Below are 14,952 nucleotides of genomic sequence, written 5' to 3'. Positions count from 1 at the left end.
CATATATGAACATGCATTCTAGGTCACATGATTTAATCTGACATATTGCCGATAAGTGAAAATTTTGGAATACCTTACTCAAAAGAGAGATGTTGTTTTCTTCTTCCAGAAAGACAGGTAGTGAAGCCGATCTTTGAACGGTTTGTCGGTTTTTATTAAATCCATAAAGATTAAGCTGTCGAATTAAACTTTTCGTGCTCTTGGTTTCAAATATTCTGAAAGGCTCCTTTCTTTCCAAGACTTCTTTCCTAAAGAGTTCTTCACTGATCACTCTACATGTGCCTGTCTCATCCCACCAAATAGACTCAAACTGATCACTTTCAACTATATTCCAAAGCTTTTGTGGAAATGTGAGTGAAAGAAAATCATTCACATCATCTGTTTCAGAGACAGAATATGTGTAGTGTGGCCTTTTGATCACAAGATCCTCAGACAAAGCCTGAAAAGCACATTCTTCACTCATAGATCTCAAAACTGAGTCCCCAGGTGTATAATCATACCAATAAGATCTAATGGAGGTTTCTGAACCAGTGGATTCATCTTTAGGAGGTCCATCTTGAATTTCTGAAGAAATATGTGCCATCTCAGGGAAAGCTTTCTTCAGATAATTTTCTCATTTGTCTGCTTTTACACAATGCAACTTCAAATGATGTTTGGCTGGCCTACAGAGAGAAACTCTCTGGACAATCACAGAGGTCCTCCCGGTCAAAAAGCTGTGACATCACAAAATCACTGGTCTCCTAGCAATTGAAGAGTAATGTTCAACCAAGTGTTTACTTCAGCATCAACTTCAAATACAGACTGCTGACAGAAATAGTAACCAAAACCATGAAGCATGCAAAATCTCATTACTAAAGTTGTTGGCTTTTTTTTGGTTCCTGTGTTTGGGATGGCCTTTCTCTTTCTGGCAGTTTGTGGTTCCTTTTTATTGTGGAGGTTCCTCCCTGTGGCTGGGGTTGGACGAGTGGCTTGTCAGGTTTCCTGGTTAGGGAAGCTTGTGTCAGTGTTCCGGTGGGTGGAGCTGCATCTCTTCTCTCTAGAGGGCAATGAAGTGTCCAGTAGTGAGGTTTGAGATGTCTATGGGTTTGCTGTTTGGGCAACCTGTATATTGAAGCTCCGGGCTCTGTTCCTGTGTTGTTGGAGATTTTGCATGGTATGTCTTCCTCTGGAACTTGTTGGCTCTTGGTGGTGTTTGGTTTCAATGTAGGTATGGAGCTTTTTGGATGATTTCTTTTTTTTTTAAATAAATTTATTTATTTTAATTGTAGGTTAATTACTTTACATTATTGTATTGATTTTGCCATACATTAACATATATCTGCCACAGGTATACACATGTTCCCTTTCCTGAACCCCTTCCCTTCTCCCAACCCGTACCATCCTTCTGGGTCATCCCAGTGCACCAGCCCCAAGCATCCAGTATCATGCATTGAACCTGGGCTGGGGACTCATTTCATATATGATATTATACATGTTTCAATGCCATTATCCCAAATCATCCCACCCTCGCCCTCTCTCACAGAGTCCAAAAGACTGTTCTATACATCTGTGTCTATTTTGCTATCTCACGTACAGGGTTATCAAAAACTCACATCAATAAATCTACTTTATTTCTGAAATAAAAGTGATGTATCATCCTTCTATACACACATTCTTAACATTCAGTCCTGTTACCCTAGCAGACTTGGTCTACTTGCTTCTGTGCAAAAAAATTTATGAATTGACTGTGGGTTTCAGTTTGGCGGAGGCGGGGGGGGGGGGGGGGGGGGGGGGCGGCGGGAAAGTGCTTATTGTAGGACCAAGCAAGGTGTCTTAGCAGCTGGTGCTTCAAAGACGCAAATCCCCAAACACTGTCAGGGGAAATATTTTAATGGCTGAGTGAGGGTGGAACATGGGGTCTGTGATCAATATTGGGACATTCTACTAGTGGCCTATTACTGAGGATATTGGGAGTCCACATCATTGACCGTCTAGTTCCAACTATGCACTTAAGTTTCAGCCTGGTTTGGGCTTTAGCATCTCTAAAATTGTTCACAGGAGATTGCTCAGAATGTCATCGATGGTCCTTGCTGCTGCTGCTAATTCGCTTCAGTCGTGTCCGACTCTGTGCGACCCCAAAGATGGCAGCCCACCAGGCTCCCCCATCCCTGGGATTCTCCAGGCAGAACACTGGAGTGGGTTGCCATTTCCTTCTCCATGCTGGCCCTTGAGGAGCGACTAAAGACCCTTGAGGTTGACTAGTGGCTAAATCATTATTATTGTCTATCGCTTGATTACTTTCCTTAGTTTCTGTCTTTTCTAGCTTCTCCGATTAAAATTACTGTTGAACATGAGGACGTCTACAATGTCCTACCTCTCTCTCTCGATGTCCATGCTTTTCAGTCTTAAGAAGGGACTGCTTAGTACAATAAAGGAAAACAAGTCTCGGACTTAGAGCTCGATCATAAATATGACACAAAATCTCAGTGCAGGTTCCGTTTCTTTTTCAGGTTTCCCAGCTCTTGGAGTGAGTGAGTCAGCAACAACTTTGGCTCTTTCCTGTTGAGATGGAGCATGGAGTTGGAAACAATTCTAAAATCTAAGCTTGCTATCAATAGTTTATGATATGAAAACATCTCTCTATTTTATATATTATTTATATATATTTCTGTATCAGTATTTTGTCATGAAACTGGACAAACATTTGAAAATGGGTATATATTTATGAAACGGAGAGAGGTGAGTGATATAAAAGAGTCCTCGTATTTTACATGCGGCCAAGAAAACATATTTGGAAGTATTTCAACTTACATAATATTCAACAATCGAGTAGAATTTGAATCATTCTACATTTGGGTTTTATTTTTCTCCCATTTCTATTACACCTAACATGAATTAAAAGCCATTGCACTTTTTTCATACACACACTCATGCATAGACAGGTGTATATATGTATAGATGTCAAAATATAATTTTAGGCAACTTTATGTAGGTGACCACACTCACTGCTAGCTCCCAAGATCGTAATAAACTGTTTGGGAAGCCCTACGTTACTTAGTATCTTTCTGGCTGAAACATTCGTATCTTGTTGCTGAAAAGCTCTCCTTTCATCTAGCTCATTTTCCACTCTTCTTTCTGTGATAAGAGTTAGGGCTCATACTTAGAGGGCACCTTGAACCCAGAAAATTGCAACTCAAGCTTACTTAGTGATATTGTTCAAAAAATGCTGTTGTTTTCCTCACGTTGGACACAATTTTATTTGATTTATTTCTAATATAAATTTGTTTATTTTAAGAGTAGTCTAATTGCTTTACAATATTGTATTGGTTTTGCCATACATTAACATGGATCTGCCACAGGTATACACGTGTCCCCTATCCTGAAAACCCCTGCTACCTCCCTCCTCAAACCATTCCTCATGGTTATCCCAGTGCACCAGCCCCGAGGATCCTGTATCACGCATCGAACTGGTCTGGCGATTCGTTTGACAAACAATATTATACATGTTTCAATGCCATTATCCCAAATCGTCCCACCCTCGCCCTCTCTCACAGAGTCCAAAAGACTGTTCTATACATCTGTGTCTATTTTGCTATCTCACGTACAGGTTTATCATGACCATCTTTCTAAATTCCACATAGATGCGCTAGTTTACTCTATTGGTATTTTTCTTTCTGGCTAACTTCACTCTGTATAATAGGCTTCAGTTTCATCCACCTCACTAGAACTGATTGAAATGTATTCTTTTTAGTGGCTGAGTAATACTCCATTGTGTATATGTACCACAGCTTTCTTATCCATTAGTCTGCTGATGGACATCTAGGTTGCATCCATGCCCTGGCTATTAGAAATAGTGCTGTGATGAACATTGGGGTACACGTGTCTCTTTCAATTCTGGTTTCCTTGGTGTGTATGGCCAGCAGTGGGATTGCTGGGTCGTATGACAGTTCTATTTACAGTTTGTTTGTTTGTTTGTTTAAGGAATCTCCACAGTGTTCTCCACAGTGGCTGTACTAGTTTGCAATTCCACTAACAGTGTAAGAGCGTTCCCTCTTCTCCACACCCTCCCCAGCGTTTATTGCTTGCAGACTTTTGGATAGCAGTCATTCTGACTGGCGTGAAATGGTACCTCATCATCGTTTTGATTAGCATTTTTCTGATACTGAGTGATGTTGAGAATCTTTTCATGTGTTTGTTAGCCATCTGTATGTCGTCTTTGGAGAAATGTTTGTTTACTCCTGTCGCCTATTTTATCATGGGGTCATTTATTTTCCTGGAATTGAGGTTCAGGAGTTGTTTGTATATTTTTGAGATAAATTCTTTGTCAGTTGCTTCAGTTCAGTTCAGTTCAGCTCAGTTCAGTCGTGTGTGACTTTTTTGAAACCCCATAAATTGCAGCACACCAGGACTCCCTGACCATCACCAACTCCCGGAGCTCACGCAAACTCACGTCCATCGAGTCAGTGATGCCATCCAGCCATCTCATCCTCTGTCGTCCCCTTCTCCTGCCTCCAATCCCTCCAAGCTTCAGAGTTTCCCAGTGAGTCAACTCTTCATATGAGGTGACCAAAGTACTGGAGTTTCAGCTTTAGCCTCATTTCTTCCACAGAACACCCAGGAATGATCTTCTTTAGAATGGACTGGCTGGACCTCCTTGCAGTCCAAGGGACTCTCAAGAGTCTTTTCCAACACTACAGTTCAAAAGCATCAATTCTGCAGTGCTCAGCTCTCTTCATAGTGCAACTCTCATATCCTAACAAGACTATTGGAAAAACCATAGTCTTGACTAGATGGAACTTTGTTGGCACAATAACGTCTCTGCTTTTGAATATGCGATCTAGGATGGTCATAACTTTCCTGTCATAGGGCAAGCGTCTTTTACAATTTCATGGCTGCAGTCACCACCTGCAGTGATTTTGGAGCCCCCCAAAATAAAATCTGACACTGTTTCCACTGTTTCCCCATCTATTTCCCATGAAGCCATGCGACCAGATGCCATGATCTTAGTTTTCTGAATTTTGAGCTTTCAGCCAACATTCTCACTCTCCTCTTTCAGTTTCATCAAGAAGCTTTTTAGTTCCTCTTCACTTTCTGCCATAAGGGTGGTGTCATCTGCATATCTGAGGTGACTGATATTTCTCCTGGCAGTCTTTGTTCCAGCGTGTGCTTCTTCCAGCCCAGTACTTCTCGTGATATACTCTGCATATAAATTAAACAAGCAGAGTGACCATATATAGCCCTGACGGACTCGTTTTCCTATTTGGAACCAGTCTGTGGTTCCATGTCCTGTTCGAACGGCTGCTTCCTGACCTGCATATAGGTTTCTCAAGAGGCAGGTCAGGTGGTCTGGTATCCCCATCTCTTTCAGAATTTTCCACAGTTTATTATGATCCACACAGTCAAAGACTTTGGCCTAGTCAATAAGGCAGAAATAGATGTTATTCTGGAACTCTCTTGCTTTGTCAATGATCCCGCTAATGTTGGCATTTTGATCTCTGGTGCCTCGGCCTTTTGTAAAACCAGCTGGAACATCTGGAAGTTCATGGTTCATGTATTACTGAAGCCTGGCTTGGGGAATTTTGAGCAGTACTTTACTAGCGTGAGATGGATGCAACGGCGCCGTGATTTGAGCATTCTTTGGCTCTGCCTTTCTTTGGGACTGGAATGAAAACTGACCTTTTCCAGCCCTTTAGCCACTGCTGAGTTTTCCAAATTTGCTGCCATATCGAGTGAAGCACTTTCACAGCATCACTACAAGGGGGTAAATCCCTCAACGGACATTTCTTTAAAGAAGACATACAGATGGCTAACAAACACATGAAATATGCTGAAAATCATTCATTATGAGAGAAACAAAAATTGAAATTTAATGTGTAGTCATATCACACTGTTCAGACTGGCCATCACCAGAAATTCTACAAGCACGACATGCTGGGGAGGTTGTGGAGAAAAGCTAACCCTAATACCCTGCTAGTGGTGACACAAACTGGTACAACCTGTATGCAGAACAGTTTGGTGATTCCTTGAGAAACTTGGACTGGAACTGTCATATGACTGAACAATCCCCCTTCTTGGCATATACCCAGAGGGGATTACAATCAAGAGAGACACATGTGCCCCAATGTTTATTACAATTCTCTTTACGAAAGCTATGACATGGACGTAATCTAGATGCACATCAGCAGATGAAAATATAAGGAAGTTGTGCTATATATTCAAATAGAATATTGCTTAGCTACAGAAAAACATATATTTGTGTCACTTTTAGTGAGGCAGTTCAACCTGCGGCCTATTATTCAGAGTAAAAAAAAAAAGTTAGAAAGAAAGAGGCAAATATTGTTTATTAATGCGTATAAATGGGATTTAGGAAGACAGTAACAATGATTCTGCATGAAGGCTAGTAAAAAAGATCCACATATAAAGAACACACGCTGAGACCCAATGGGAGAGTTCAAGGGTGGGATGATTTGAGAAAATAGCATTGAAGGTACATTACCATATATAAAAGAGATGACCAGGGCAAGTTCAATGCATGAAAGATGCATGCAACTCTTGTGCTGTGGAAGAACCCAGAAGCACGGGGTAACAAGGGAGGTTTGAGTTGTGTTCAGGATAGGGGGACACATGTATCCATGTGGCTGATTCATGTTGATGTACATGTCAAAAACCATCACAGTAATACACAGTAATTCTATTCCAATTGAAATAAATCATTTTTTAAAAGAAATATGAAGAAATAAAAAAGAATGCATTCAGAAATAGCAGGGACATGCTCCAGAATACAACCTCAACAGTTGTTTCATATCTATTCAAGAAAGTGGGCTTAGGAGGGGCAGAACACGTGTGCTGGTATAAAAGCTGAAAGTCGAAGAAGATAAGCTTGAGACTGCAACTATGCAGTTGCAGCATGACCTCAGTATCATAGTCTAAATAGTGAAAGATGCATGCGGCAGAATGCAAGCTTAGTAGATCGGCATGACTACTGTGGAGCGTAGGCTCAGTAGGAGTTAAATGCATGCACTTGAGCATCCTTTCAGGAGTGACGGTACATATGTTTCAGAGTGAAGATAAACAGGTGCAGCAAAAGTGCTCTAAAATGGTGGACAAATACTTGTAAGAAGGAAGGTTCAGAGTGGAAGCTCAGTATTTGCTATAGACTTAGACTTAAGTTGAAGACAGTAGGGAAGACCACTAGATGATTCAGGTTTGACCTAAATCAGATCCCTTATGATGGTACAGTGGACATGAGAAAATATTTAAGGGATTAGGTATAATAGAGTGTTTGAAGAACTGCATATGGAGGTTCATGAAATTGTACAGGAGGCAGTGATGAAGACCATCCCCAAGAAAATGAACGCAAAAAGGCAAAATGGTTGTCTGAGGAGGCCTTACAAATAATTGAGAAAAGAACAGAAGCAAAAGGCAAAGGAGCAAAGGGAAGATATACCCATATGAATACAGTGTCCCAAAGAAGAGCAAAGAGAGATAAGAAAGCCTTCCTCGGGGATGAGTGCGAAAAATAGAGGAAAACAACAGAATGGGAAAGACTAGAGATCTCTTCAAGAAAATTAGAGATACCAAGGGAACACTGTATGCAAAGGTGGACACAATAAAGGACAGAGATTGTATGGACTGAACAGAAGCAGAAGATATTAAGAAGAGGTAGCAACAATCTATACAGCAAAGATCGAAGAGCTATGCAGAAGAGATCTCCATGATCCAGATAATCATGATGATGTAATCACTCACCTAGAGCCAAACATCCTGGAATGTGAGGTCAAGTGGGCCGCAAGAAGCATCAAGAGAAACAAAGCTAATGGAGAGGGAGAACTGTGTCCTGATCAATATAAATCGCCTAGTACTCAAATCATGCTCCATGCTACTATTATACCATATGAAACAGGCTAAGAAGTATGTAGTTTATTCCCTGTATGCAGTTTATTCCTTCCATGTTCCTAATGAATGTGTGTTGCCCTACAGTTCACAGAAAAAGAAAAAGCAGGTATATACAGAGAAGTGAGAGAGCACAATGTCAGAGGCCATAAATGACAAAAGATAAATAACTTTAGATGTCTTAGTACCCTGTGCTCTTAAAATCATCAGAGGTAATGAAATCTAATCAATTTAAAAGGTGCAATTTCATTGTTCAGTCAATAAATTATGTCCAACTCTTTGTGACCCCATGGACTGCAGCACATCAGCCTTTTCTGTCCCTCACTGTCTTCTGGAGCTTGCTCAAACTCATGTCCATTGAGTCGGTGATGCCATCCTACCATCTCATCGTCTATTGCCCCCTTCTGCTTTTGCTTTCCTTCCTTCCTTCCCACCATCAGGGTCTTTTCCACTGAGCCAGCTCTTTGCGTCAGGTGGCCAAAGGATTGGAACTTCAGCATCGGTCCTTCCAATAATATTCAGGGTTGATTTCCTTTATGATTGATTGGCTTGATCTTGCAGACCAAGGGACTCTCAAGTCTTCTGCAGCACCACAATTTGAAAGCATGCATTCTTTAGCACTCAACCATCTTTATGGTCCAATTCTCATATTCATACATGACTACATAGCTTTGACTATTTGTACCTTTGCTGACAAAATGATGTCTCTGCTTTTTAATGTACGTCTAGGTTTTTCATGACTTTTCTTCCAAGGAGCAAGCATCTTTTAACTTCATGGCTACAGTCACTGTTCACAGTGATTTTGGAGCCCAAGAAAAGAAAACCTGCCACTGGTTCTACTTTTCCCCCTTTCTATTTGTTATGAAGTGAAGGGACCAGATGCCATATTAGGTTTTTGAATGTTGAGTTTTCACTCTCCTCTTTCACCCTAATCAAGAGGCTCTTTAGTTTCTCTTCACTTTCTGCCATTAGAGTGGTATCATCTGCATATCTGAGGTTGTTGATATTTCTCCCAGCAATCTTGATTCCAGCTTGTGATTCATCCAGCCTGGCATTTCACATAATGTCTCTGTATATATTTCATGGTCAGAGGAGCCTGGTGGGTTATAGTCCATGGGGTTCCAAAGAGTTGGACATGACTGAGTGACTAACACTTTCACTTTCAGCACTACCTGGGAAGCCCTCAAGTGGGATTAGGGCGACTCTAACCACCTCATTTTAACGTAATTAACTCTTTAAGGGTCCTATCTTCAACACCATCGAATTCTGAGGTAGGGGGTTTGGACTTCCAAAACTCTGCATTTAAGTTAAATAAGCAGGGTGACAATATACAACCTTGTCATACTCCTTCTCAATTTTAAACCAGTCCATTGTTCCATGTCTCAAGGATTTTAGCTCTAGCTAAATTTATTTATGGTTTTCTATTAACAATTACCCCAGATCTCTGTTGACTGTTACATTTTTCTTAAAAGCTCAGTACAAAGCAATGTTTGATACTATACATCATATAATGTCCTAAAAATGGAGCTCGTTAAATCGGATGTTATAAAAACAGAAACCGTTTTACTTATTTTACATGAACCTGATTTTAATAACAACCTAATTAACAGACTCACGAAGGCTATGATACTCTAATTTTTAAATATATCCTTTCCCCTGCTCCCATTTCTACCATGAGATAGCTAAGTTGCTCTAAGGTTTTGCTTTATCATACCTGTACTGAAAGTCTGTCGTGTCACTTACTGGGACCTTGGGAAGTTATTTATTCTCTTTTTAGTTTATTCACCGTGAAATCAATGTACAAGGTGTTTTGTGCATTAAAACTCGAGATAATTTCAGAACAGTTTCCAGTATACAGCAACAGTCATGTTAGCTTCTGTGGTAAAAGTTCTGAAAACGTATTTTTGTTTGCTTTTTCTGTAACTTAGATGATAAACTGCCAGAAAATACAGCTTGCTGATCAATGAATAACTATCTCCTACATTCAGAACAGCATTTGTTTTGATGATTACATAATAAAGGCACACTTGTATGCAAAGCAAGACGTTGCTAGGAACCATCTGGCCACAGGTATAATTTTAAGTAGATGGGAACACTGAATTGGGAGAAGTCTGAAGACTGCCTCATCTGCCTTGCTCACAAAGTGTGACTGTTCCACAGTGATGCCCATTTTAACCCAGAGTATTCAGTCAAGTGCAAGTATACACAGTGAAAATGGATTAGTTCTTTGCTACTGAAACTGTAGCCAGCGACACTACATCATTTGGAAGCTCATTCCAAATGTGCAATCTCAGCCCCTCCGTCAAGACCTGCATTTTTAACACGATTCCTAGGCAATCAATATTCACTCTGAAGTGGGAGAATTCCTGGGTTACCCTGTAGTCTGGGGGGCGAGGCTGGGGGGCGGGGTTACCGTATGGAGGATTTTTGTATTTCCTAAGTACCTAACTGTGCTCCGTAGCCATTATCTGCATTTAATCCTCAAGAGCTCCAAGACATGGGTGTTTTTACAACCACGCTTGAGATGAAGAAACCGAAGCTCACCCCTAAGTGCAGGGGGCTGGGGGTAGGACTTGATTCTGGGCTGAGAGAGGTCTGCCTCCAACCCCGATTTCAGGGGGAATGGGCCTCCTGGAGCGGCGGTAACAAACTCTGAGTCAACGAGTGCACCTGGGGAGCCCGCACGTAGTGCTTCCTCAGCGGCGAGAGGCCTAGACAGCCTGTGGAGGGGTCGGAGGCAACGCTGACAACCAAGCAGAGGCCCGGGAGCGCGCCCAGGCGCGCCCAGCCGCGACGCCAAACCCACACCTGAGGGGGCCGGGCAGCCGGCGGGCGCCCGCGACGGCGGCCCTTTACCTCTCAGGCTGGCGTCCATGCTCGGGTCCTCCTGCGGCCACAACGCGGGGACTTGCGACGTCTCCTTTGGCCCTTCCAGGGGTCCGGCCTGCTCACCGCCGCATAGGTTCAAGGAGGGGCAGCCGGAGGGCGGGGCTGCACAGCAGGGCAGCGGCGACGGCGGCCGGAGACTGATGCGGGGGTGGGCGGCAGAGGGCGGGACCCGAGGCACCGGATTGTGACGTCACCGCGCAGGGACGCGCCCCCGCGGCCCCGCCCCCAGGTCCTTAGAAACCAGCCGAGGACTTGAAGACGCTGGGGTGCTGCGCCGGCCTGCAGCCCTGCGGCTCTCCTGCTCTGCTTCCGGTCCCGACTTCGCCCGGAGCACCAGGCAGCCCTTGTCAATGCGGGAAGAGCGGGAAGGCATGCCGGCCTCATCGGCGTGCATGTGCCCTGGGTCCTGAAAAGACTTATTGGTTGAGTTCAGGGGCTGATCTCCTTGAGCACCGACTGGTTGGATCTCCTTGCAGTCCAAGGAACTCTCAAGAGTCTTCTCCAACACCACAGTTCAAAACCATCAACTCTTTGGCGCTAAGCTTTCTTCACAGTCCAACTCTCACATCCATACATGACCACTGGAAAAATCATAGCCTTGACCAGACGGACCTTTGTTGGCAAAGTAATGTCTCTACTTTTCAATATGCTATCTAGGTTGGTCATAACTTTTCTTCCAAGGAGTAAGCGTCGTTTATTTCATGGCTGCAGTCACCATCTGCAGTGATTTTGGAGCCCAAAGATATAAAGTCTGACACTGTTTCCACTATTTCCCCATCTATTTCCCATGAAATAACGGGACCAGGTGCCACGATGTTCGTTTTCTGACGTTGCATTTAGCCAACTGTATCACTTTCCAATTTCACTTTCATCAAGAGGATTCTTAGCTCCTCTTCGTTCACTGCCATAAGGGTGGTGTGATCTGCATATCTGAAGTCAGGGTTAGGGCTAGGGCTAGGGTTAGGGCATGTGGGATCTTCCTAGACAAGGATCGTTGGGAAGCTATTAATCGATGGATCACTAGGGTAGTTCTGAACAAACGCAGACTATATTGGCTGGAAGTTTGATACAGTACATATGAAAGCCAAGAAGTACTTCTTAAGTAGATACTGTGTTGCTTTGGGGTATCCTCCTGGTGGCTCATTGGTAAAGAGTCCACTTCCCAATGTAGACGACCCAGGGTTGAGAAATCCCTGAGTTGGGAAGATAGATCTTCCGGAAGAGAGAATGAAAACCAGCCTCAGTATTCTTGCCTGGGAAATCCCACGGGCAGAGGAGCCTGGTGGTCTATGGTCCATGGAGATGAAAAAGAGACAGAAATGACTTAGCAGCTAATCACGACCACCACCACCATGTTGTTTTGGCAGATAAAGTAGATAGTTGGTTTAAATGACCTTGGCCTGGAATGTCTGAAAAGTAGTCAGTGCTTTTGATTATTAAAACTATGCATAAGTAAAAGGCATTTTTATTTTATTGTGTGTAAACATCCTTTACGATGTTGACTGTAAATTTGTATAATGTATTGCCAGAGAATTTAGCCAGTCATTATGTATATTAATTTGGTTCTTTTTTGAAGCCATGTCTTACAACAGCAAGTGATTTCGATTATGTTCTTGCTTTGGTATCCATCTTGAATTAGATTTCATTTATTTATTTATTTGAAAGCAGCATTTCCGTAGGTTTCAATCATTTATTTAATCATTTCATATTTTCTGCTAGAACAACTAGCCTCTAAAAAGGGAAATGACACTCCATTTCTCCTCTGATCTTATAGGGAAAAGAAAGTAGTAAAGTTCATTGCTATGTTGTTGTTTTTTTTTTTTTTTTTCAGGGTTAAAATGCTCTTTCTAAGGAACACTTCCAAATTTCAAGGTTTTTAAGGATTTCTTAAAAATACATGTTGGTTTCTGGTCTGCTCATTCTCACAGTCACGTCTGGTTCTTTGTGCGCCTCTGGAATATAGCCCATCAAGCTCCTCTGTCCATGGGGGTTCTTCAGGCAAGAATACTGGAGTGGGTTGTTAGGCCACTCTTCCAGTGGCTCTCTCATAGCAGATGGATTGTTCACTATCTAAATCACCAGGGAAGCCTAAAGAATACTGGGGTGAGTGGCCTATTGCTTCTCCGGAGCATCCTCCCAAACCAGAAATCAGACTGGGGTCTCCTGCATTGCATCAGATTCTTAAGCAGGTTACCTCCCAGGGAAGCCCTGGTTTCTGCTAAAAAGTGCCAACTGTCATTCCTTAGTATGTGGACTCACTGATCGTATGTCATGATTAAATAGGAGGCAACTTTCAGTACGAAGTTGCATACTTGACATGAAAAACAAATTTTTCTTTGAAGAAAACGATGCCATAATGATAAAAATACCCAATAAATTATATATACTAAAATTAGGAAGAAATAAAAATAAACTCAAGGACCATAGCCTGGGAAATGGTCTTCCGTACAGTTTAAAGAGGAGTGTTCTGAAGCTGTAGGGGCAGAGCCAGTACACATAGAAAATTCTTTAAAGTTGAAAGTACATGAATGAAACATATATCGTGGTAAAAGGATCCTGCTAACCACAAAACACAGGTCTGGCAACAGTGATGTTAGTGTTTTCCTAGGCGAGAATCTGGAATCATTACACTTCTTAATTGTCTTAACTAACTAGGAACACATAACTCCAAAGCACAGAAATGCACAATCTCATTTTCATATCCTGACTTCCCCAGAGGGTACACTGATGAAAGACAAACTGCAACAGGTTTTTACTTTCCCATTCAAGTGAATACCCAGTGACTATTCTCCATGGTTAAAGCCGATGTACAATGTTCGCTTCCCAGGTCAGAAATAGGCTGTCTAGCATAATGTTCAAGCAAAACTATATCTAGCCAGAATGTTCACTAATACTTAATAGGTGAAAAGGTTTTCCATCACTATGAAAATCAATTCTAAACATTTTATTTCTGAAGGGAAACTATTTTCTGTTTCTTTGTTTACAGTAACTTTATTTATTTACATTTTACTTTACAATAGCATATTGGTTTTGTCAGACATCAACAGGAACCCTCCACGGGTGTAGACGTGTTCCCAATCCTAAACCCCTCCCTCCGCCCTCCCCATACCATCCCTCTGGGTCAACCCAGTGCAACAGTCCCAAGCATCCTCTCCTGCATCGAAGCTAGACTGGCGATTCTTTTCTTATATGACATTATACATGTTTCAATGCCGTTCTCGCAAATCATCCCACCCTCTCCCTTTCCCACAGAGTCCCAAAGACTGTTCTATTCATCTGTGTCTCTTTTGCTGTCTCGCATACAGGGTAATCGTTACCATCTTTCTATCTTCCGTATGTTTTCCGTAACTTTAAACTGTATTCCCTCACTCCAACATTGGATACACAGACTAGGGCCTCTACCTCTGCCACCAACAGTCCCTAGCTTCAGTTCCGTTCAGTTCCGTTCAGTTCAGTTCAGCCACTCAGTTGTGTCTGACTCTTTGTGACCCCACGAAATGCAGCACGCCAGGCCTCCCTGTCCATCACCAGCTCCCGGAGTTCACTCAGACTCACGTCCATCGAGCCAGTGATGCCATCGAGCCATCTCATCCTCTGTCGTCTCCTTCTCCTCCTGCCCCCAATCCCTCCCAGCGTCAAAGTCTTTTCCAATGAGCCAACTCTTCACATGAGGTGGCCAAAGTAGTGGAGTTTCCGCTTTGGCGTCATTCCTTCCAAAGAAGTCCCAGGACTGATCTCCTTCAGAATGGATTGGTTGGATCTCCTAGCAGTCCAAGGCACTCTCAAGAGTCTTCTCCAGCACCATAGTTCAAAAGCATCAATTCTTCAGTGCTCAGCTTTCTTCACAGTCCAACTCACATCCATCCATGACCACAGGAAACACCATAGCCTTGACTAGACGGACCTTAGTCGGCGAAGTGATGTTTCTGCTTTTGAATGTGCTATCTAGGTTGGTCATAACTTTTCTTTCAAGGAGTAAGCGTCTTTTAATTTCATGGCCGCAGTCACCATCTGCAGGGATTTTGGAGCCCCCAAAATAAAGTCTGACACTGTTTCCACTGTTTCCCCATCTATTTCCCACGAAGTGATGGGACCGGAAGCCATGATCTTCATTTTCCGAAAGGTGAGCTGTAAGCCAACTTTTTCACTCTCCTCTTTCACTTGCATCAAGAGACTTTTTAGTTCCTCTTC

The 14,952-nt window shown here is 42.6% G+C and overlaps 1 protein-coding gene across 1 annotated transcript; it reads right to left on the bottom strand.

Annotated features, from left to right (window-relative positions):
• Positions 1 to 76: 76 nt before the first annotated feature.
• LOC128070998 (heat shock transcription factor, Y-linked-like) lies at positions 77 to 583 on the bottom strand (the record flags this gene model as incomplete). Its single annotated transcript, XM_052663995.1, has 1 exon — positions 77 to 583. A coding segment is annotated over exon 1 (507 nt), but the record flags the coding sequence as incomplete, so codon positions are not given.
• Between the last annotated feature and the right edge of the window lie 14,369 nt (positions 584 to 14,952).

The sequence above is a fragment of the Budorcas taxicolor genome, chromosome Y, assembly GCF_023091745.1.
Source record: "Budorcas taxicolor isolate Tak-1 chromosome Y, Takin1.1, whole genome shotgun sequence".
Taxonomy (NCBI): domain Eukaryota; kingdom Metazoa; phylum Chordata; class Mammalia; order Artiodactyla; family Bovidae; genus Budorcas; species Budorcas taxicolor.
The sequence above is the reverse complement of the archived record's forward strand: the minus strand, read 5'-3'. Positions and strand labels throughout refer to the sequence as shown.